This window comes from Festucalex cinctus, chromosome 3, assembly GCF_051991245.1.
Source record: "Festucalex cinctus isolate MCC-2025b chromosome 3, RoL_Fcin_1.0, whole genome shotgun sequence".
NCBI lineage: Eukaryota > Metazoa > Chordata > Actinopteri > Syngnathiformes > Syngnathidae > Festucalex > Festucalex cinctus.
Genome location: NC_135413.1, coordinates 9,665,170 through 9,688,485, shown reverse-complemented (window position 1 = coordinate 9,688,485; position 23,316 = coordinate 9,665,170). Strand labels below are relative to the sequence as shown.

Sequence of the window (23,316 nt, the reverse complement as noted above, 5' to 3'; positions counted from 1 at the left end):
TTGTGTTAAATCTTTTTTCATTATCCACATATGATTTTGCACCCTTGCATGTTTTTTTTCTAGAAGCATTCACAGTAAAGTATATGTTTTGGTTTTCCATCCCAATAAAGTCAATGACTTCCATATTTTCAGTTATCCTCATTGCCATTTTAGATAGAAATCCAGATTTGTCGCCGCAAAACACACATTCACACAACAAATGCAAAAGACTGTCTTGATGATGAATGAGTATTCCACTCACATCACATGTAGCTTGTGGATTGTTTTGTGAAGGCTCTTTCTAGGTGATGAGAAGATGATTTGTGTGCTGACTCCACATATAAGTGTCAATCTGCCTTGATTACAGGACTCAGTGAGTCCGTGCTGATGTTGAACAGAGAGGAAGCCAGAATCTTTCATGAAAGTATCGCACACGGTAGAGTATCATAGTTAACCAACTCTCAAGGCCCACTTACACACTGGTTGATGGATGAGCTTTTTCCCCTTTAGTGTATCTTGTGTCTTTTTCATAGTGCCTCTCCTCTAAGTGTGTACACATAGCGGCTAGTTGGTTGCTGTAATTTCAAGCATGCATCATACATTAACTCCCGCTTTTAATGCATGTGCCAACATACACTCCCAGTACATAAAAACTCCTCTCAGCTCAGTTCCTTGACTTCACAGGCTGCTGCACGCATTTCTTGAACCAAAAAAAACATACATCATTCTTTTGAAAATATATAAATATACACAATTTTGTACCCCAGCTGGAGGCCCAAACTGGAATATAGAAGGTGAGACAGCATTATCCCACTACGCAACATACAGAATGTACGCCTCCATGTTGCATATCATTACTCTCCTGAATGTATCACTTCTCTATAAGTTATGAACATACTGACTGGACCCATTCTGGAATGACTCGCATCTCAGTGGTAGAAAGTCCCATGCCATTTAGTGGAAACCTTAGTTGCAATTCATTTTGGGAATGAACCATCACAATAGCACATCTGCTACACTGACTAAGTGAGTATGCATCATTGGGGAATGGCTGCACATCACAGTGGTTCCGTAGAGCATATCAGTTGCTTTTCTGGTTGTCCATGTTCATGTGTGTTTTTTTCTCACAAAGATGTGTATTTGGATTGAAACAACAATATACTGCAAGTCAGTTTCTAAGTGAAAAGAAAGTCTTCAAGGTCGACATTGCTGCTGCTCACCGATTCTTGATAAGAACATTTCTCTCTAATTCTGATAAGTGCACTTAATCCGAGATGCACAGATAATAGGATAAGGCGCTTATCTAACATTTACATAACTTCACAAGTTCAGGGGCCACATAGAGAAATACGAGAGAATGAAGTTTCTCAACAGAATAATGATAACGCCTAAATAAAATATCAGTACAAGAGCAAAATCCTGCATTACACAAGATGAAAATGTTCTACTTGAAATAAATTAGTTCCATTCCTAAATTATTGCCATTTTAAAAACACTCACTTTCCACTTTCCATTACTATTACCATTCCTAACCCTCCCTCATACAAGTAAACAAACAGATTTGGGCTCTTCCGTCCCTCCGTCAACACCGTCATTAACAGATGCTCACATTTTCGGAAAATGCTCACATTTTTTGTCAAATGACGGAAAGCGTTAAAAAAAAATAAAAATACACAGACTGAGAAGGATCGTCTTTACTGACCTGGAAACACAGACGAAAACCTTCTTCAGTTGGTGCTCGATCTGTGTATTTTTTTTTTTAGAGGCATTGTGTCTTTAAAGTAGCACTAAGAAACTTTAATAAAATATTTTCACAACTCGTCTGATGAAGCATCGACTTAAAACTAGTTGAATGATACCTTTTCCATAGCCTGAGGGGGTCTGTATCATTTCATTTGTATCACACTGGCACTAAGCAACTTTGAGGAGGATGTTAGGAAGTTAAGAACACTGCCACACAAAAAACTACAAATGTGCTGAATGCTTGATGGCATATGTCACTTCCAACCTTTCTCCATTCATTACAAAGACAAGTCAAGTCAATTTGAATGTCGACGCATGATTACTGGTTTCCTTGCAGAAGCTGCAAAACAACTGAATAGTTTTTTCTGGGGAGAAAAAAAGAAAAAGGGAAGCTACCCAGATAAAAGAACAGTCAAGGATCAACATTGGTCCGGCTTTCACTCACTGGCTTGAGCTAAAAAAATAAATGAAAATAAATGACGCAATGCGCTTGTCCTCATAGGAAATGCGGTCTTCCTCCTTCAGACATAACTATACCTCTTTTGTCCATATGGTGACGCCGTAATCAACATAAACTGAAAGTTCCTTCGTGTTGCTTTAAGCATTCGCTCAAAATGTGAACACTCGTCAATGACAGTGCTGACGGAGAGACGGAAGTGGCCACCTCTGTAGATAAAGAGACTTAATGTTTACACTAAAACCAAATTAAAAGATAATCAAAACTACTCACCCTATTAAAGATTTGGTTCAACCCCAGATTGTACAACTTTAAGGACTTCTCTAGCATTAATTTGATAACCCTCCAAGTACTGAACATTGCCATCTATGGAAAGACAGAATCTTTGCTACAGCTTTGATATTGGATCTCATTAGCGCTTCTGTATATAAGCTTTTAATATCTGTCTATATTCTAAGTTGATGGAGGAATTATACGCTTATGCATCAACACACATTTCTTCACAGTCTAGCAAAGCGGAAGAGAAGAGTTAATCATTTTGCGCAATATGACGTCAAGTGAATTGATGTGTATCAGACTTTGTGATGCATATTGGAAACAGCGTTTCCAAAGCTTGTGTTGAAGATTGAGCTCTGCTTTGTTTACCCTAACCTAATGCTTCAAGTATATAGCCTACATACCTTATTCGCCAAACTCGCAAGCTTTTTAACAGCTACCTCTCCTTGCCCAGCCTACCATCTGAGACGAGAGGACACTGACTGGTTTGACAAGCCAAGAGAAGGTCATCCACAGGCTAGACACATGGCAGATAGAAGACAAGTAAGTTCCACATTCACAAAATGATATACTACAGTATATTGAAAACTTAAGCATGCCTACTTGGAACTAGATTTACCAAATAAATGATTACTATGATGCTAGTTAATATACAGAATACAATTCAGTTCCTGACCCTCAGAGGCCAGTAGTATCATTCTAATATGACAGAACAGTAACTGAAAAGCAAATCTCCAAATGAGTCAATGATGGCATGACTGAAGAACAGACCGCAAGACCGGACAATGGTGGCATAAACAGCCATTGAAAGGTAGACTGTCAGATAGGCCAATAATGACTTGAACAGTGACTGCCAACCAATCACTTCCTTCCCCTTGCCATTTTAACCTTTTAACAACTGAAATGACCAATGATTGAAAATCTGACGAAAGGCCGGCCAATGGTCTCATCAAAGCAGATTGATAGCATGAGCAGTGCATACATGCTGGTGATTTTTTTTTTTTTTCCAGATGAAACTGGTCCCTTATGTCTTCCCTCACACTCGTATCAAGCTTACCAGAGACCAGAGGGACTCGAGTGTGTCAGGTACAAAGTCATACGGACAGTGTGAAGAATCTCCCCACTTGTGGATAGACCTTGATTGTGATATGTTGGTCTTTTTTAGGGAATGGTCTCGGGATCCGGGTGGTCGGCGGCAAGGAGATCCCGGGCAGCCGAGGGGAGATCGGAGCCTATGTTGCTAGAGTCATCCCTGGTGGCGTCGCGGAACAAACTGGGAAAGTCATAGAGGGTAAGTACTTGAAGACAATCAAGTCAAGTCATCTTTATTTATATAGAGGAAGCTGAATGAGTTTATTTTGTTTTGGAAATTTTGTTACAGGTTGGATTTGTTTTTCACAATTTAAAACGGTTCCCAGGGGTGTGTGAGGCTTTGTCATTTAGCAAATATGCAGATCCCTTTCTCTTGCAACAAATTCTTTTTCTGGTGTTATTAGAGGCTTCTGCAGATTCTGTTGTCATCTGCAATTACAAATAATTACGCATGGATTTGGCTGATAGTGTTTCCGTAGTTGCTTGAAAATGGCGGATCTTCGACCAGCAGAGCTGGAAATTAGCCTGCTTGTGATGTCACAGTGGAGCAAAATTGAGTATAACTTGTCCATAGCTTTAGGCTTTGATGAAAAAATGGCAGATGTTGTCCCAGCCTAGCTGCCAAATCATGGGCGGCAAAACCAGGTGTGTGGCAATATTATGTAAAGTAGCTGGCTTGTGATGCCAGAGTGGCCTTACTTGGTTATTTGGTTGCATATTACACGTTAGAGACCCACAATTTGTGTATATAAGCTATTAAAAAGTAAATTTTCCACAATATGTGCACTTTATTATGTGTAAGAATTGTTGTATATGAGGCTTGACAGAATCACAGTGTCACGTACATGCTGTCATTTCTTAGTGCACAGAACATCACATCCTTTCAGCGTACCTTGGGTGGTGTTAGTCATTAAGCTATTTTTAGCAAGCTTTATACAGCAGAGGCAAGTGCATTCTCTTCCTAACACACTGAGGTGCAATTTGCAAACAGAAGAGATTAGAAGCCGAGGCCAAATCGTACAATTACAGCTTGTTTTCTTGGTTGCCTCTCGTGTTTTATCCGCAGTGGTGACTCTCTCTCTCTCATCGTAATTTTGATAAAGGAGGAAGGTTAATCTTTGAAAAGCTGAGTAGGCGATGGTGCGGTCAGGGAGCCCATTTGTTTACCCACCGCATGCTGAACGGAGAAGACGCAGAGAGCGGCGCGTCAGAACATGCCTGCAGGTGCAAACCCAAATAGGCTGAGGAGGAGGATGTGGAGGACAAAATGAATTGCAGTTTTTGGAAGAAATATGCATATTAATTTGAGCTACTTTTCATCACAGCATTTGGTTTTATATTTGTAAGCTAAAAAGTCATTCAGTACACTTCTTTGACATTCAGCTTGCGGTGCTGTGGTCTCTGTTCATTATGCATTCAACTATCTACATGCATGTAAAATTGAAATGAAGAGACCAGATGCCCCCATACCATGTTTTTCCCCAGACAGAGTATGAGTACTTACATTTTAGTACTCACCAGTAGCAAGATGTGCTACTTGATAGTTCCATTACATATATCAAATGTATTTTATTGCCATCAAATATTGTTCAAAAACCCTTCTTGAACATGGCATATGTTTTACTCAAATATAACACTTTCTAGGATGACAATGCTGCCAAAATTGTCAATTTATTCAATCACTGAATGGCAACTTGTTACTGCTAAAATGCAGATTACTCCAGATATTTTAAATAATAATAATAATAATAATAATAATAATAATAATAATAATTATTATTATTATTATTATAATGTCCAACATTGGGAACCATTACGAGGCTGTGGGTACTCGAGATGCTGTGGCGCAGTGTGTTGCCCGCCCTTTCGGTTACGAGCTTGGTCACGAAAAGAATTAAGCTCTCAAGGCAAGTTACCAACTGGTGTTACAATTAGGTCTTGACCACAAGGCAATAGAACGAGCGTTTGTGTTTCTTCTTTTGCTCAGTCAACCTTTGGGGGGCCTTAAATGCCTCAATTCTCGAAAACGATGATAATGTACATATTTGGGGGTTAACCAACACCACCCCAATCTTATCTTCTTATCACTAGCATCTAATTACATTTGTGCCCCACGAACGGCATTACAGGCATGCAGGTGCTGGAATGGAACGGCATGCAGCTGATGGGAAAGACCTACGAGGAAGTGCAAGGCATCATGGGCCAGCCGTGTGCAGAGGCGGAGCTTTGCGTGCGACTGTATGTCACACCTGTTCCCGTTTTGGTTTCGCCGCCGCCGCCGCTCCCTGTGAAACCTCATTGCCATGCTGTATTGACCTTTTCATAATGTTTGTAAACAAGATGCGCCTTAACACTTCCGGGTGGTGAAACAACATTCGTGTTTGGGGATGCGCAGCTAAATGTACGATCCAAATTAATGTAAGTTGTCTCGCCATCTCAACCCAACTGGCCAAGACAGACAGTTGCCTGACACAGCCTGTGTTTTTCTCCCCCAAGTTTTATTCCTTAGAGGGAGTTTTTCCTTGACCCCTTTTCCAAATGTGTGATATGTGAAATTCATTTGGTTTGCTTTAATGAGGAGTGTGCTTCTTGGCTCTGTGTAAAGTGCCTTGAGATAACTTCAAATAAATTTGACTTAAATTGAGTCGACAGGTATGCATTATATGTTTGCTCGTGTTGTTAGCATGCGGGTAGACGACTGTGCTATCTATCCAAGTGACAAAAAGTAAATTCATTAGCCAGCCCCTTAATGATCATGTATCAATACGTTTGAATTTCCACCACATTTACTTGAAATCAAATTAGCTATGTAAATGTAAATTGCTGTCAGTATATCTTTTCAAATCAAAGCAATTTATTTGTTTCAATCTACTTTTCAACTGACACGTGACAAATGAAAACTGTCAGTTGAGAAGAAAGCTACAAATTCACTTTATCACTTCGTCTTGGTCAAACAATGTATAAGGGTTTGCTTGCAATCTGACTTTTTGCCACCCTGAAGTACTGCACAGATGACGTCCATGTTAACAATGAGTATGGAATTTTCTGAAAAAATCTGCAGTAAACTTCCATGTGAACTTAAGGTTTTAAAAATGTAAGAATTTAAAGGGATAGTTTGGATTTTTTGACATGAATCTCTGTGCGATCATCACTGACTTACCCCTGACAGCGTTCTGTGACACGAGTTCTGGTCCGGTTTTGCTCGAGAGGAAAATAGTCCGGCAAGTTGGCTGGGGTCAAGTAAATAAAGCGTTTTTCTTCTAAAAAAAACCCCAAAACAAAACAATTTGTGTTCAAAAGAGTGATACATTTGCATCACAAAACTCCCTCCTGAAAAAAGTCAGACTCCGTGACCGCCGGGCACTATTTTTCTGTTCGTTCGTATCACTGCGCGTCGCCTTACGCCTTCAAAAAGACAAACAACTTGTAAATTAGTGCGCGTCAATCAGCTGTATGCGGGGTGCCGAACAGTGATATGAACGGAGTCTGACTTTTTTTTTTTTTTAGGGCGAAGATTTCTGATGCAAATGTATCACTCTTTTGATCACAAATTGTTTTCAGAAGAAAAACGCTTTATTTACTTGACCCCAGCCAACTTGCCGGACTATTTTCCTTTCGAGTAAAACCGGACCAGAACTCGTGTCACAGAGTGTTGAGGTGAGGATGAAACAGAGATTCATGTAAAAAAATCCGAACTTTCCCTTTAAGGGAATTTAGGAAAATATTCCAAATTGGAAACATTGCAGAGGAGTTAATGAGAAGCAATCGAGGGGGATTTATTTGAAAAGTAGCATATTCAAGCATAAGTAAAATTTAATTTTGTCATGAAATTATATTCTTGCAAAACAGCCACCACTGTACTTGAATGACATCAGGTTGTTCAGTATTCCCTTTTAAGTTCCCTTTAAAAATATGACAACCTTCAATTTAGTAAATTTGTAGTTTATTCTTTTTGCCATACAAAGTCTCCAATTTAGAAAATTCCCCGGAATTTCGCAACCCTAATGATGTAATGTTGAAAAGGTCTATACTGCTACTCAGCGCATGCCCATAACTGCCTTCTCATCTGTGCCCTTCTGTTGTCCACTCCTCTCCACGTCCCCATCATCTGACCACTCTGACCGATTGCTGCTAAAATGTCCCCAAATGTATGATTTCAAACAGCGACCTTAACATGCTGTCTGACCCCGAGCACCCACAAGTCCTGGAGCACCACGTCCAGCTTAAGGCTGGTATGTACAGTGGAGTTGCATGCATGTGTGTTACACTATCACAATGTGACTACACGGCTTCTTGCTTCAGTCGGAGGCCAGCGTTCTCCCGGCGTTGATCCCAAGCAGCTGGCCGCAGAGCTGCACAAGGTGTCCCAGCAGCAGGCCCCAGGAATGATGGGCGGGACTGGAGTGGGAGGACCTGCCGGTCTGGGCACGCTGTCGGCGCTGGAGCGATCGGCTCTGCTCCATTCGGGCACCGGGTCGGCCGCATCCAGCGGAGTGCCCAGCCCCGGCCAGCCCGCATCACCTGCCATAAATAAGAAACAGCGACACAAGGTAGTCAAATGGATGATGAAATTACATTATGATATATGCATTGCTCCAGGAAAATTGCTGGGGTTGCAACTACTTCAGTAGGTTACATATGACATATGATTTTATTTTTGACACACACTCACGCACGCACCCCCCCAGAGGTGTACACGCACCCAAAACCCATCCACCCACACACACACACACACACACACACACACACACACACCCACACACACACACACCCCATACTAACAAACTAATAATAAACTATAATAAATTGTGGCTTAGTATAATAATAATAATAATAATAATAATAATAGTAAAATAAAATGTATTATATTTAATACAGAGTATGGATTGTAGTATATGATGTAATAATAATAATAATAATATTATGCTATGTGTTATATAATAATACAAATGAGCAAAATGCTAATATTAATAACAATAATTCAAATTACAAATAAATTATTATAACTGCTCTTTTTAAGTCATAATGATAACAGTAATAATAATATACATTTATGAAATATTTTGTTTTTAATGCAGAGTAATGATTTAATTGCACATTGATAATCACAATTATTATTAATAGTAGTAGCAGTAGTAGTAGTAGTAGTAGTAATAATAATAATAATAATCATATGAAACTACAGCAATTATGACTAATGCTGCTGGTTATTATTATTATTATTATTATTATTATTATTATTATTATTATTATTATTATTATTATTATTATTATAATTACTACTACTACTACCACTACCTATACTATACTACCACTACTACTATAATAATAATAATAATAATAATAATAATAATAATAATAATAATAATAACTACTATCATTAGTCATAGTTGCTGTAGTTTCATAGTATCATAGTATAGTAAATAATAATGATGAAATATTATATTTTTAAATTAAATTAATTAAATTAAAATTAATTTCAATTTCATTAATTGTTCTCTCTTCTAAATGTATCAATTGTAATTATGAACAATAATTACCATTATTAAACTACTACTAATAAAAATAAATCAGTAAATAAAAAAAGAAACTATTATTTTAAAAGGACACTGCTACTACCACTACCACTAATACTGCTAACAGCAATGATACTCAAACACAACTGAATCACTGCTGTGCATTAAATACAAAACACACACACACAATCAATAACACCAACAGTGACTGTTGCATGTGGTGGGACACTGTCTTCCCTACCTCTAAATGCCGAGTCCAGACTGTGGCGTGGCCTATTTCATGCGTCAGCATCAGCACCATCCTTGGTTCACCTCGGCCATTTTGATTCCATTAACGTGACATCCCACAACGCGTCTAAGGGGAGGCCTCCCCAGGGAGGAAGGTCAAACGATATTATGCTTTACACCAGACAATGACAGGCCAATTATGATAGAACAAGTAAATGTGGTCCTGTGGCGCGTGACCCTCGCTGGAAGCGTGTGACGAGGTGTGCAAGGACACGCACACACGTCTTGATTTACATTACTCATATTGTTGGAAGACCAGCTTGTCAGTTCATATAAAAATGTTGGCTCCATAATGCCACGCACACAAACACACATTTGTTTACATCACTTGCATTGTTTATGAGGACATTTTAGTCCCCCACAAAGATTTACTGTGGATATAAAAAGTCGACACACCCCTGTTCAAATGCCAGGGTTTTGTGATATAAATGAGACCAGCATAAATCATTCCTAAACTTTCCCCACCCTGACTATGACTGTACTGGAACAGCTGAGGTTGATTTGAGAGTTAATAAAAGGCACTTTAATTGAAGGCAGTTGTGTGCACTGCTGACTCCCATTTAACATGAGTTTGTATGTCATTGGTTCATTCTGAACACAGCCACATCCCCAATTACAAGGGGGTGTACATTATTGCAGTTGATTATTTGATTTGATTGATTGTTTCTTTTTTTTTTTTTTCTAATAGCATTGTTCAGGTTCCAAGTCACATTGCTAGTATTATTTACTAGTCTTACTAGTATTATCAATCAAATCAAATAATGTTCCAGTAGTTACAGTTGTCATGTTGAAGGTGTGTGGAGCGAGTGGATAAGAGGAGATTGACCCAATGGCGGAGAAACAAGACCGGGAGACAAACGGGAATGAGAATAACTTTATTGACTGAATAAAAGTATGGATGGAACGTAAGAAGACTTGACATGATGACTGGACTGAATATCGATAGACTGGGCAAGACGTGGACAGACTTGGCAGGACTGACTTGGCATGACGTGGACAGACGTGGCAGGACAGACTTGGCAGAACGTGGACAGACTTGGCATGACGTGGCTAGAGAATACTTGAGAGAACACTTGGCATAGACGAGAAAACACTTGACCAGACGTAGAGAAACTCGACCAGATGTTGAGAAACTTGACCAGACGTTGAGACACTACTAACACAGCTTAGCACCCTTAGATGGACTGGACTGGACTGGACTGGACTGGACTGGACTGGACTGGACTGGACAGGACAGGACAGGGCAAGACAAGACAAGACAGACAAGATAATGCAATGCTACCAATACACGTGAACAAATCTCACTGACTAAATACAACACTAACGAGACACTAACAAGACACACCTGGGAAACACAGCAGGCGGAGGGCACTAATTAGGTCACACATACTGGGAAGGGAAGACACATGCAGGTGGACAAAGTTAACGAGACACGGGGAGAACTCAGGACAAACACTAGAAACACCTAAAACCTAACAAAACCTAACCCCATGGAACCAAAACATGACAACAGTAATGGAACTAATTTCCCCTTTTTACCCCCACATAATAAAAACTAGGCATTTGAAGGGGTGTGCACACTTTTTATAGCCACTGCAATGTATATATTATATGATTTATATACAGTAAATGTGAATGAGGGGATTATTTATTGATGTCAAAATGTATTAAATACTGTATGTGTTATTTTTTTGACTAATTCAAAACATTCCCATTATCTCTTTTGTTTCAGCCAACAGACATGATCAGAATGTCTCATCCCATTACTGGAGAAATTCAGGTAGAAAAACACATCACCTACCATCTTCAATCAACAATAAGTAATAGTAGTCATTAAAAGTAACAGCTCCAATGGCATATGCCGGGGCTTGGAATAAGGTTAACGGCACCTCTCACATTACCATAGTGAGCAAAGATTAACGACCTCAGCGGTGTATGAAATACGAGTACTTGTACAAATTGGAGAACGCAGTGAAGAGGGATTGAGCTGGGAAGGATTCACAGTGGAGAGTGGAACAAAACTAGTACAGGGCAAAGCTTGTACGGGGATAAAACCAATATTTAAGGCAAAAGGCCTTCAGCACCCTGGAAGACGACAAACATTTCTTCCTTAGTGGTACTTGAAAAGCAAATAGGCCACTTCTATGTCCGTCTCGTTGCTGGGTCAGATGCCAATAGTAAAGATTCCTTCTCCCACCTCAGCTACAGATCAACTACGACAGGAACGTGGGGAACCTGATCGTTCACGTGCTCCAGGCCAGAAACCTGGCGCCGAGGGACAACGACGGCTACTCGGACCCTTTCGTCAAGGTCTACCTGCTGCCTGGGAGAGGGTGAGCATCTGCGAGCGACTACTCATGTCTGCACCTTGTCTGCCTTGCGCCTTTGTGGGTGTGTCCTCGTCCTGAGTTTGCTCTTCCTATTTGCTTCTTGATGACTGTGCTCTTTATCATTATTAGACTACTACGTCTTATTGTTTGGGGTTTTAATTCCTTGAAAGTTATAATACTGTCTTTTACTGTGTATACAGTCGAGGAAATTATGATGTGATCGGCTGCTGAATATTTGCTCACTTAAGAAGAAATGACTAGTATCTTTGTATGTATATATATATATATATATATATATATAGCTATAGTTGTTGATTTTGGTAAAACATCGACAGAATATCACTTATATCAGTCAAAACACACATCCACAAACTATATAGGTGTTGTAAAATGCATTTTGAGTGACACAAGAATTTGATCTCTGAATTCTGGCTTGCACAGATTGGCTGGTGGCCATGTGGCTCGCAGCTGTGCACAATTAACCAGTGACTCCGACAAGTCGCTCTTTTGATCATTTTACGTATTATACTGCATTTTATCCAGCTTTGCCTTCCATCCATCATGACTCAAGTCATTTTCAGTCGAAGACAAAAAAAAATTCCACTCTCCTCACCAGAGAAATTTACTTGAGAGGAAGGGAAATTTGTGCTTGTCGACTCCTATCCTCAATGTCTTTTTAAAGACACTTTAGACACTACGCACAACTCCACTCTGTGTGAAATTGAAACTGTATTAATGAATGGTAGGGAAAGTGGTGTAACCCTTTAATGGCCATCCATCCATCCATCCATCCATCCATCCATCCATCCATCCATCCATCCATCCATCCATCTATCCATCCATCCATTCTTCCGTCCGTCCGTCCGTCCGTCCATCCTTCCATCCATCCATCCATCCATCCATCCATCCATCCATCCATCCATCCATCCATCCATCCATCCATCCATCCATCCATCCATCCATCCATCCATCCACTGGAAGACTCACAGAAGGTATCAAAGTGGGCATTTTTTAAATGAATCAAATGGATTTTGCTCTGATTTAGAGAATCGCAAGTTGGCCAAACAGTAATGAAACATTCAGCAGTTAGCAATGAATTTTAATATTTAGAAGAGATAAGAACAAGTTCAACTCTGATGTTTTTAGTACATTTTAGGTCAGGGGTGTCAAACTCATGTTAGCTCAGGGGCCGCATGGAGGAAAATCTATTACCACGTGGGCTGCATCGGGAAAAAAACGGTATATAACTTAAAAACAATTGGCGTCATTTATACACAGATTTTCGTGGACCAGCCCTAAATTATGGAGCTCAACTGCCATCATATTGTTCCCGAAAAATAACACGAATGCAAATGGAACGCTGCAACACTTTGCCGGTATACATCCCGGATGTGTTAAATCTACCTGATATATATATATATATATATATATATATATATATATATATATATATATATATATATATATATATATATATATATATATATATTTCCCAGAATGCATTGCGTGGCGCAGTTAATGACGTTTTAAGGACCTTGTCATATCTATTTGTGTAATTTGTGTCATATTTAACATGTTTATGAAGGTCTATAATTTAAAATAACAATAATAATAATAATAATAATAATAATAATTATAATAATAATAACAATAAGAAATAAACAAACCCTAACTTTAAGTTGTGTGTAAAATAATGACATCCAAGACGATTCCCCCGTACAAGTTGCATTGCTCATCTGAGGACTGCTTGTGCAATTCCAAATTTATTATGTTTAGATTGTGGACGACTGATTAATTAGTCCGACTTTACAATTTATTTTATTTTTTTTACTTTAAAAAATCATCAACATACCCCGGATTAAACCCCTTTGCGGGCCTGATTCGGCCCGCGGGCCGTATGTTTGACACCACTGTTTTAGGTCATCCTGACTAACTCTTTATAAGTGGGAATATGCCTACACATTTTTGACTTCTCTTTATTACATTTATCAATAAACAACCTTAAAAATAAAAAACAGTTGATGCCTTTTTAAGTGAGCAAAGTTCCAAATTCAGCAGGGGATGAAATCATTACTTCCCCCACTGTAGACATACGATGATGTTGTTGTTGTTGTTGTTGTTGTTGCTCTGACTGCTCTCTCAGTGAGAGCTTGAAAATTGCCCAGGGATCAATAGCGCCATTAGTCTCCCTAACAGTATCAGTTTCAGATAAAGGACATCTTTTTAAACAACAGCACTCTCACCGAGCTCCTCTTTGTGCGTTCAACATTGATGGCTGATAGAAGAAGAACACTTCAGATTTGCCTGTAGGCCAATTGCGCTCAAGTGTTGATGCTTATTTAGGTGCATTTCAAGGGTGTAAAACATTGTGTGTGTTCGGATGTGACCTTGGCGAGAGTATGATTCGCCTCAGCCCGTCTCACTATCCTTTGACTGCCTTTTCTTTGGGCTCGTTGGGTTTCTCTGACTGTTTTTTTCTGTTGTTGTTTTTTTGTTTATTTTTTGGCTTTCTTGTTTGTGAAAATCCGCCCTCCTCTTCCTCTTCTGGACTCCCTCAGCCAAGTCATGGTTGTCCAGAATGCAAGGTAGTGTGGTGCTGATCTTTGCTTTCAGTTGGTGTTGTTAGGTTTGTTTTTTTCCTACCCTTCCTTCAATTTCAGTAATTTGTTTCCCATCCTTTGTGTTCTTTGTGTGTCTGCTCTTGTGCTCTAGTGGTAGTTAAGACTTCAGCTTCTTCTCCATGCCTCTCACCTTCAAATCTTCTGTGCCTCTTTTTGTAGAATTATTAATGGAAACATTTTTTTTTACTTTATTTCTTTTAAACCATGATTTTTAAACAGTCATATTGACAAGCATCTTTTCCTTTATGTTCATGAGTATGGAATATTGTATGGTACAACACCGAGGTCGGGAGGTGGTGATGAAGTGTTTTGTGTGTTGTCGCAATGCTGCAGTGTGGACAATAAGAGAAGGACCAAATATGCCCAGAAGACCATGAACCCAGAATGGAACCAGACGGTCATCTATAAGAACATTCACCTGGAACAGGTACACACATATACATACATGTCACACATGCGCACGCACACCCCGATTTACATCACACTTTGCTAGGAACGGAATTAAAGTCCCACCAAAATTGCACGTTGTTCATAGCCATAAAAACGCAAAAACAAGCATGCACACATTTTGCAAAGAGTCTACGAATGACATAATGGGATGACATTTGTCTTATGTGACCAAGCCAACCTGTCCACTCAAAGTAGCAACAGGTTGGATGTCAAGCGTTTCTGCTACACAAAAACAAAAAGACATGAAAAAACACGTGTGTCAATTATAATACATGTACTGAAGGCCACTTCACACCGATTAGTTGTTACCTTTTCCTTCTCAGCACTGTAACCTTTAAACACATCCCAAGGGCTGCTTTCAGGGTCTGTGTAGTCTTTTACCTGCACACTCCAGTCGAGTGTTTCTACTCTCATGTACTTTAATAGACCCTTGACGGACAAAGTACCTTGTCATGTTTAGTAGAAAATTAACATTTTAGGATTTGCTTGAAAATACTTTTTTTTCAATGCATTTCATTGTTAGTCGTGAATTGTGAAATGACTAATCCAGCCATATCTGTCCGTCCGTCCATCCATCCCCATCCATCCATCCATCCATCCATCCATCCATTCTTCCGTCCGTCCGTCCGTCCGTCCATCCTTCCATCCATCCACCCATCCATCCATCCATCCATCCATCCATCCGACTGGAAGACTCACAGAAGGTATCAAAGTGGGCATTTTTTAAATGAATCAAATGGATTTTGCTCTGATTTAGAGAATCGCAAGTTGGTCAAACAGTAATGAAACATTCAGCAGTTAGCCATGAATTGAAATATTTAGAAGAGATAAGAACAAGTTCATCCATCCATCCATCCATTTTCTTGACCCCTTATTCCTCACAAGGGTTTTCAAAGAAAAAAACCTCAACAGTTGAGGAACAATCACAGAACCTTCAGGTTGGGAGACAGCCAACCTAACCAATGACCCATGACACCCTGACTCGGTGTCAATATATCACAGGTGTCAGGTGGAATCCTTGTACCTCAATTTTTGGTCTCCTTTGGGACACAAGCAATATGTTAGGTAACAATGAGTGTAGCATAAGCTCAAGTGGTAGAGTGGCTGCCTTCCATTCTTGAGGGGTCGTTTCCTCAACCCTTTAGCATTTTATTGTTTCTTTCGTTGTTGTTGTTGTTTTTTTTTTGTATTTTACACTCTTTCAAGTGTGCAAGTTTACTCTGTTTAGAGTAGGACGTTATATAGTCTTTTTAGAGTAAAATGTACAAAATTTACTGTGTAGTAGTCTATTATTCGAGCATTTTTGCAGTAAGAAGTGTGAAAGGGTTTCAGTGCTATATGTGAGAAGATTTGTTTTGTGTGTGAGAGTACTTATGTGTTTCATCTGTATGTATGAGAACATTTCAATCGTGCATGTGAGAGGCAATTCTGAATTATGTCCCTGACAACCCCTCAAACTCATAAGTATATGTGGTTACATTGGTGTATTGTCTTCCCTCTCACCTCTTGAATATAGCTGAAGAAAAAGACTCTCGAGGTGACAGTGTGGGACTACGACAGATCCTCATCCAACGACTTCCTGGGAGAAGTGAGTCAAAGCCTCTGTCTGCATACGAAGCTAGTTATGCTTCACCAGGCTCATTTTTCTATGTTTGTTATTGACCTCAGGTCTTGATCGACTTGTCCAACACGAGTCAGCTGGACAACACACCCCGCTGGCTGCCACTCAAGGAGCAGAGCGAGAGCATTGAGCACAGCAGAGCTCACCACGGGGTACAGGGGCCACCCGGGTCCGGAGCCGGGCAGGGGCACGGTGCCCAAGGCCACCTGTCGGGGTCCGGGATGGGCCCCGGGCATGGTTTGGGACAAGGGCCAGAGCAGGGAGAAGGGAGCTATGATTCACCCGTTAACTCTGTAATCAAGAGCAGAAGCCATGGAATCTTCCCTGATCCTTCCAAAGGTAAGGAGAATACTTGACTTACTATTGGTAACCAAGCGTTCAGCCACCACTAGTTTACTGTGGAAATGCTGAGACTCACAGTTGTTAATATCTGCTGGCGGTTGTACGTCATTAAAATCATACTTTAGGGTGGGGAATAATTGGATTCCAACTGACGAGGATAGTCGTCAATGGCAGTGAATGAGTGAAATGTATTAATTGTATGCACATCACTACATAAGCCTTTTTGTACGGAAGCTTGGAACTGCCAATGTGGAGTAAAACATTTTGACTAGAAAATGTGTTCCAATTTATTTGCAAATACGTTTAAACATATTAAAACACATTCGAACAAATTTGCAAGTACCTTCATACGTACTTGCAAATACGTTACGTTATGGCTCAATGCTACAAACTTTTGTTCAATATTCGTTCCCATGCCACGACGTATGCACATGCACAAGTCACGACCCTGTGGCATTATGGGAAATAATGCTGAACAGAAATGAACTGCAGACATAATAATAAATCATAACAATTACAATTAACAATGCTTATATACTTAATTTTCGAAGGTATTGGTATAATTTTGGCAAGATGCTAACAATATAGTTGTGTTTTTTCTCTCTCTCGCATGCATAAGACAATAAATACCCCGTGGCAGTTTTTATTTGTATTTTTTAGCATTTAGCCTACAAGTTGGTTTGAATGTACTTGCAAATATGTTTACACATAGGCCTACGTTCGACAGTATACTTTCAAGGGTGTTTGAATGCATTTAAATACATACAATATTTGCGTTTACTTTTGAACATATTTGCCAGTCACAATGTTTACTCCGAAGTGGCAGGTCCATGCTTCCGTAGTTTTGCTAGCTGAAGTTGACTGTAACATATTTTGTGCTGACTAACCAATCAGAGGATGGAAAAGTACTGACATCACTGAGGGCCAGCGCTCTGGCCTTGTGATGATGAATTTGAATTCAGATTGTAACGGTCACATACTAATGCTAATATTTAAAATTATATGGGAGAGCACTCATTATTCAGAAGGCCCTGAGCAGATCAAAAAGACATGACAACACATAAAGGCTTAAATCTGATTGGATAAAAACTGGATTCGAAGATTGGCGAGATTTTTAAAGTGTCAAAACATTTGTCATGGCAGTCATTGTCTAGATGAAAGCATTTTCTGGCAATATGAGCACACTGTGTAATGTGTATGTGGGGAAAAACAGGCTTTTACATGTTTTATTACAAAAAAAATGTGAATCAGTAGTAGATAGAAAACTAATATCAGAAATGAGGCACTATGTATCACCCCGTGCTGATGCTGACTCTAAAGCCAGACCCAGCAGGTAAATTTCACTCAATTCTTCCTGGGCCACAAACATGTTCCACTGTTACCTTGACAGAATAAATACTAATCGACCACCTATCTAGCATCTCTCCTGCTTGGAAACATTGACAACCCCCCCCCCCCCCCCCCCCCCCCCCCCCACCCCCCAAAGGCTTCTAATACATTTAAATCCACACCGCCATCACTACAGATTTGCAGATGTTGACTTTGGAAAAGTCCCACAGCAGCCCGGGCAGCTCCAAGTCTTCCTCTGACGGCCAGCTCCGCTCACACGGGCCGTCGAGGAGCCAAAGCAAGAGCAGCGTCACCCAAGCCCACCTGGAGGATGCCGGGATAGCCATCGCCGCCGCCGAGGCTGCCGTGCAACAGTCCCGCCTGCAACCAAGTAAATCCCTTCCCTACCCTTGATGCACTTCCTCTCACACGCTTCTTCCCCTTTTTTTCCCCCTCCCCACTTGTGCATGTAGCTAACACTAAAACCGCTACCTTAATGTTTACACTTTTTTAATGTACAGTATTTACAGTGAACCTTTGCCTGTTGGTTTAGCATTCTTGAATTTGGAGATTTTTTTTTTTTTTTTAGGAACATTCCCACCGTTATTCACTGCAAAGGTTTTGTTTTGTTTTGTTTTGTTTTGTTTTTTTCCTCAGGCAAAAAAAAAAAAAGTAATATAATAATATTGCCTTGGCGCCACCTGGTGACATCTTGGTGTCAAGCACTTATCTTCAAGGGAGTGGTTGATCATCATTTGGGCAGGCCGTAGTTTTGTTTAATGGACATGACATACTTCCAATCTGGCCAGTGACCTGCAAATTAGTTTCCTGGTAACTTCCTACTCCATTCAAAATGAACAAGGAACTCGAGCGCGAACTACCAGAAATTGACAAACCTTAAAGGTAGTTAAAGTGGTCAAATTTTTCTGTCCTTTCATTTTTCCACAGTTGCAATTGAAGGACTCTCACTGGAAATTAGATTACTGATCGCTGGTGAAATCGAAAGTGCTTTCCTGACCTGGTACAAATACAGTAGTCCATGCAGCTTTGCTGCCATCTTGTGGCGCCAATAAGTGATTGCAATTTTTTTGTGGAGGAATCAATGACTGGTGGATTCTTGCTTTATTTCTAACAGGGGTTCACTGTTCACTATAGCGTCATTCGAAATAGATTGATCCGGTAATATTGATCAACTAAACTTCATGTTAATAAAACAAATTAATCGTTTTGTTTTCCTGCATTTAACACATCTAAACAAACAAAAAGAAGTATCTAACTTACTTTATAAAACACCAAACCACTAATAATAACAACTAGTGTGCATGTGCCAATCCCGAACATCTGGTTTCTACCAAACCCTGAAACCAATGTGGGATGGCAGTCCCTCAAGTTTTCAAAATCAACACAAAAAAACAATGCATTTTTGCAATGTGTTCTCGAACATATAAGCATGTCGTCGCAGCTCCCCTGGCTTCCGTACTGCCGTTCTTTGTGTCTTTGCATGTGTTTTCCATGTGAATGCACCACTAGCAAAGAGGCAACACACACACACGCACACGCGGGTATGGCACACAGGCTCCCCACCCTATCCGCTCCCCCCCCGGCCCCCCACCCTCTTTATCCCACTGCCCTCAACAATTGGCAGTCAAAGCAGGAAACAACGTCATTACGAGCCTCATCCACCAATGAGAGCAAAGAGAGAAAGAGGGAAGGTGAGGCAACAGATAGGAACAATAACCATTATCATAATCCTAAAAATTACTAAAATGTTTTAAACCCTAATATAAACACCCTGTAAATGTGTGAGTAACTGACAGGATAAATATAATAGAAATATACTAATAATAAAACAATATTAAAATATTCATAAAATAAAAACTGAACATTGTTATCTTTGTAAATTAGGAATTGCCAACCCACTTCTTGTAATGCTTCTCATGAATGAATTGTGGTTGGTGTGCCTAATATTGTGGCCACTGATCTGATTTCTATCTATCTATCTATCTATCTATCTATCTATCTATCTATCTATCTATCTATCTATCTATCTATGTGTGACAGGACCGGGGCACCGGCTGGGCGATGTCTCGGGGCCGGTGGTGCTGTCCGCCCCCAGCCTGGTGGGCGACGCCTACGGGAGCGGTCTGGAAGCGGGTGAGGGTGGAGGAACTGGAGTGGATAGCGCCATATTTCAAGTCCCGCGCATGTGAGAGAAACATTTAAAAAAAAAAAAAAGGGCAGTTGTGATTGACAGTGCCGAATGCTTACACTGGATGTCCCGTTTGTCGCAGTGGTACGACCATCCCCAATGGGACGGACAAAACACATATGGGAACTCCTGAGAATGAAGGCAAGTAGCAGCCAACAAACAGAGTACAGTGAATGCAACATATTCATGAATTTGTTTAATCACACACTTTTTGGAACCTGTCCTTTTGATATTCACTTGCCAACTCACTATTTTTGTGCTTAGGCCCAAAGCATGTAGATGTTCTCAAACTAGTATAGTTTGTACATCTGGCACATACGGTATAGAATGAAAAGTTTCAACTCATTTTTAACTCATAACCAGTAATAAACTCTCAGGACAAACAGTTAAAAACACCTGTGACGAGCATGAAGCAGACGCAAAAAACTGAAGTAACCGCCTCACTGCAATTCCTGATGGGACTCACTTGGCCACGCCCCTTCAAGCCACATAACATGAACACACAATTGTACTACAGAGGTATCGTGAGTATGTGTGTGACTTTGTCTTAATTACACCATAATAAAACACTTCATTTCTTTAACTTTTATTATGTTTTAACTTTAATATTTATTTATTTTTATATTTATGTAATAGCAAATTGTGATTTGGGACAGGCTGGACTGTTATGATACCACCGTAAGGTTAGATTTTCATTTTTGTAGTATATGTCGCCACCTGCTGGCCACTCACTGCAGAAAAAAGAGGCAGCAGCATTAACCTTTTTCTGATGGACATAGATGGCTATACAAAGTCTACACACCCTTAATTCAAATGACAGATTTGTGATAAATATTCATGAGACCGAGATCAATAATTTCAAAACTTTTTCACTTCCAGTTGAAATGACGTGTAACCTTTACAATTCAATTTTAAAATATTACATGTTTTTGAAAGGGTAAGTAAAATCAAACACCAAAGATAATATGGTTGCATAAGTGTGCATACCCCCTCGTAACTGAATGTGACTGTGTTTGAAATTGCGGTTGCAGAAATAGACTCGCTGTTGTCACACTTACGAATGAAATGTGATGACATCCACCACGTATATCAGCAAAGCACAGTATTTACCCTACACCACCTGCACCACAACTTAGACTGGTCTAAGGTCGAGTCTACTTTCTTTGACCAAATTATCAGTATAGGAATTGTTCATAATTTATTCCACCTTGACTTGAATGTTCATTCTGAAAACAGTCACGTCCCCATTTATATGAGGGTGTGCACCCTTATGGAACTACAGCATCTCTGTTATTTAGTTTCCCCGTTGAAAAGGTTCTATTAATTTTTCAATTCAGTTTTAGGGTTTATTGTACTATGAACCCAGCGTAGAAGAATAACATCGAGCATTGAGCCACGTGCTGCTCACCATGCGAAAGGCTAACGCGTAACTCATAACATTATATGAGCGATAGTAAATGACCACAGGCCTTTGTTGTAGGCGGGAAGACGCAAGTGATGGGTGAGATCAAGGTGGCTCTGAAGAAAGAGGTGAAGACAGACGGCGACCAGTTGGTCCTGGAAATCCTGCAGTGCAGAAACATCACGTACAAGTTCAAAAGCCCCGACCACCTGCCAGGTGGGGGGAACTGCTGCCGTGTTTGTGCATGTGGACATTAAATAATAGCTTTAAAAGTGGGTGGGTACGTTTCTGGAGAATTCCCATGGGATGTTACACTGGGATTTTGAAATATTGAGCATGATATGTGTTTTATTTTGTTATACAAAGAATGCCATGAAAAATAATACAATTTACAGTTGTAAGTGCAATTTTGATCGTTTCAAATATTTTGTTGATTCAATGGACATTTTCCAACTTTTTTGCAACCCCATTCTCATTTTTGTCTGTATTGATTACCCCCCACCCCCGTCAGACCTGTACGTGAAGCTGTATGTGGTCAACGTGGCCACTCAAAAGAGGATCATCAAGAAGAAGACCAGAGTTTGCCGTCACGACCGGGAGCCTTCTTTCAATGAGACTTTCCGCTTCCCCCTCAACCCCACGGGACACTCCATACAGGTAAACCCTGAAACAAAAAATGTCACAATACACTATACAAAGGAGAGTCTTGTTGTGGTATTAAAGAGGATAGATTGAACAGAGCAGAGGAAGGAATGCAGTAAACAAGAAGTTCTGACACTTATACAAAACACTGAAGCCACTTCATGATTAATACAATTGTTTACAGTCACTACAAGCGGGTGATGAGCCACAGGCTGCTTCACCAAGACAAATGACAAAAGAAACACCTTTTTTTCCCCCAACATCATCTTGTGCATGAAAAAAACACACACTTTGTTTACAAATTAGTAGTAAAATGAACAACTTGTATGTTGTGTTGTCACTCAGCCACATGCTGCTTCAACAAGCCTAAGCATTATTATCTGATCGTATGTAGCAGCCTATTGTGGTAAATTTCAATTAATTTACTTTCCATAGCATTTGTCCTCATTACTGCTGGGCTAAGGCAGGGGCCGAGTACCGGGTTGACGGTTTACTGTGGTTTTAAAATGTCAAGGTTTCAGGAACTGTCTGTCATCATCATGAGCTCTTCTTTATTTTTATTTATTTTTTTTCGAGGGGACGCCTAAGCAGGTGGCAGTACTCTTGGCTGCTTGAAAAATTGAGTAAATGAGCCGCCTCAAAAAGTAATTGCCACCACTTAACTTTTTTTTCTCCTTCTCGACGGCAGTTGCGCAAAGAGGAGGACGGAGGGAGCAAGGCAAAAGAAACATTTCAAATGCTCTGATTAATGCGCAATGCGCTGAAAAGGTGCCAGCGGTTATTAGTTAGTCCCAAGGACAACATGAGTAGCACACAGGCTTGTTCTTAAAATAGCTCAGTGATGGGACACTGTGACTTACTAAGAATAATTAAAACAGAAGAAGCATGCTAACATTTAGGTATTTAAACAACATGGTACACCTTTCTTCTGGACTAAATATTATACAGTTTATTCTGTTTAAAAATAAAATACATTGTGTTCAATGGGGTGTAAAATGCTGTTTTTATTTACCAAAATA

At 40.0% G+C, this 23,316-nt stretch overlaps 1 protein-coding gene across 6 annotated transcripts in view; it reads left to right on the top strand.

The window, feature by feature from the left end:
• The window catches only part of pclob (piccolo presynaptic cytomatrix protein b), a 67,810-nt gene that overhangs the window by 41,878 nt on the left and 2,616 nt on the right, over positions 1 to 23,316 (top strand). For 2 of the 6 annotated variants that reach the window (XM_077515719.1, XM_077515715.1), the window contains 19 exons: positions 347 to 415; positions 747 to 773; positions 2,910 to 2,998; positions 3,466 to 3,541; positions 3,621 to 3,746; positions 5,677 to 5,785; positions 7,712 to 7,779; positions 7,850 to 8,097; positions 11,084 to 11,131; positions 11,554 to 11,684; positions 14,240 to 14,266; positions 14,636 to 14,729; positions 16,269 to 16,340; positions 16,421 to 16,712; positions 18,241 to 18,435; positions 20,106 to 20,250; positions 20,336 to 20,394; positions 21,734 to 21,871; positions 22,167 to 22,312. In XM_077515719.1, coding sequence (XP_077371845.1) covers positions 347 to 415; positions 747 to 773; positions 2,910 to 2,998; positions 3,466 to 3,541; positions 3,621 to 3,746; positions 5,677 to 5,785; positions 7,712 to 7,779; positions 7,850 to 8,097; positions 11,084 to 11,131; positions 11,554 to 11,684; positions 14,240 to 14,266; positions 14,636 to 14,729; positions 16,269 to 16,340; positions 16,421 to 16,712; positions 18,241 to 18,435; positions 20,106 to 20,250; positions 20,336 to 20,394; positions 21,734 to 21,871; positions 22,167 to 22,312 — 2,159 coding nt within the window. Of the gene's footprint in view, positions 1 to 346; positions 416 to 746; positions 774 to 2,909; positions 2,999 to 3,465; positions 3,546 to 3,620; positions 3,747 to 5,676; positions 5,786 to 7,711; positions 7,780 to 7,849; positions 8,098 to 11,083; positions 11,132 to 11,553; positions 11,685 to 14,239; positions 14,267 to 14,635; positions 14,730 to 16,268; positions 16,341 to 16,420; positions 16,713 to 18,240; positions 18,436 to 20,105; positions 20,251 to 20,335; positions 20,395 to 21,733; positions 21,872 to 22,166; positions 22,313 to 23,316 lie in introns of those variants that run through there. The other 4 variants (XM_077515716.1, XM_077515717.1, XM_077515718.1 and 1 more) reach the window with 4 other exon arrangements.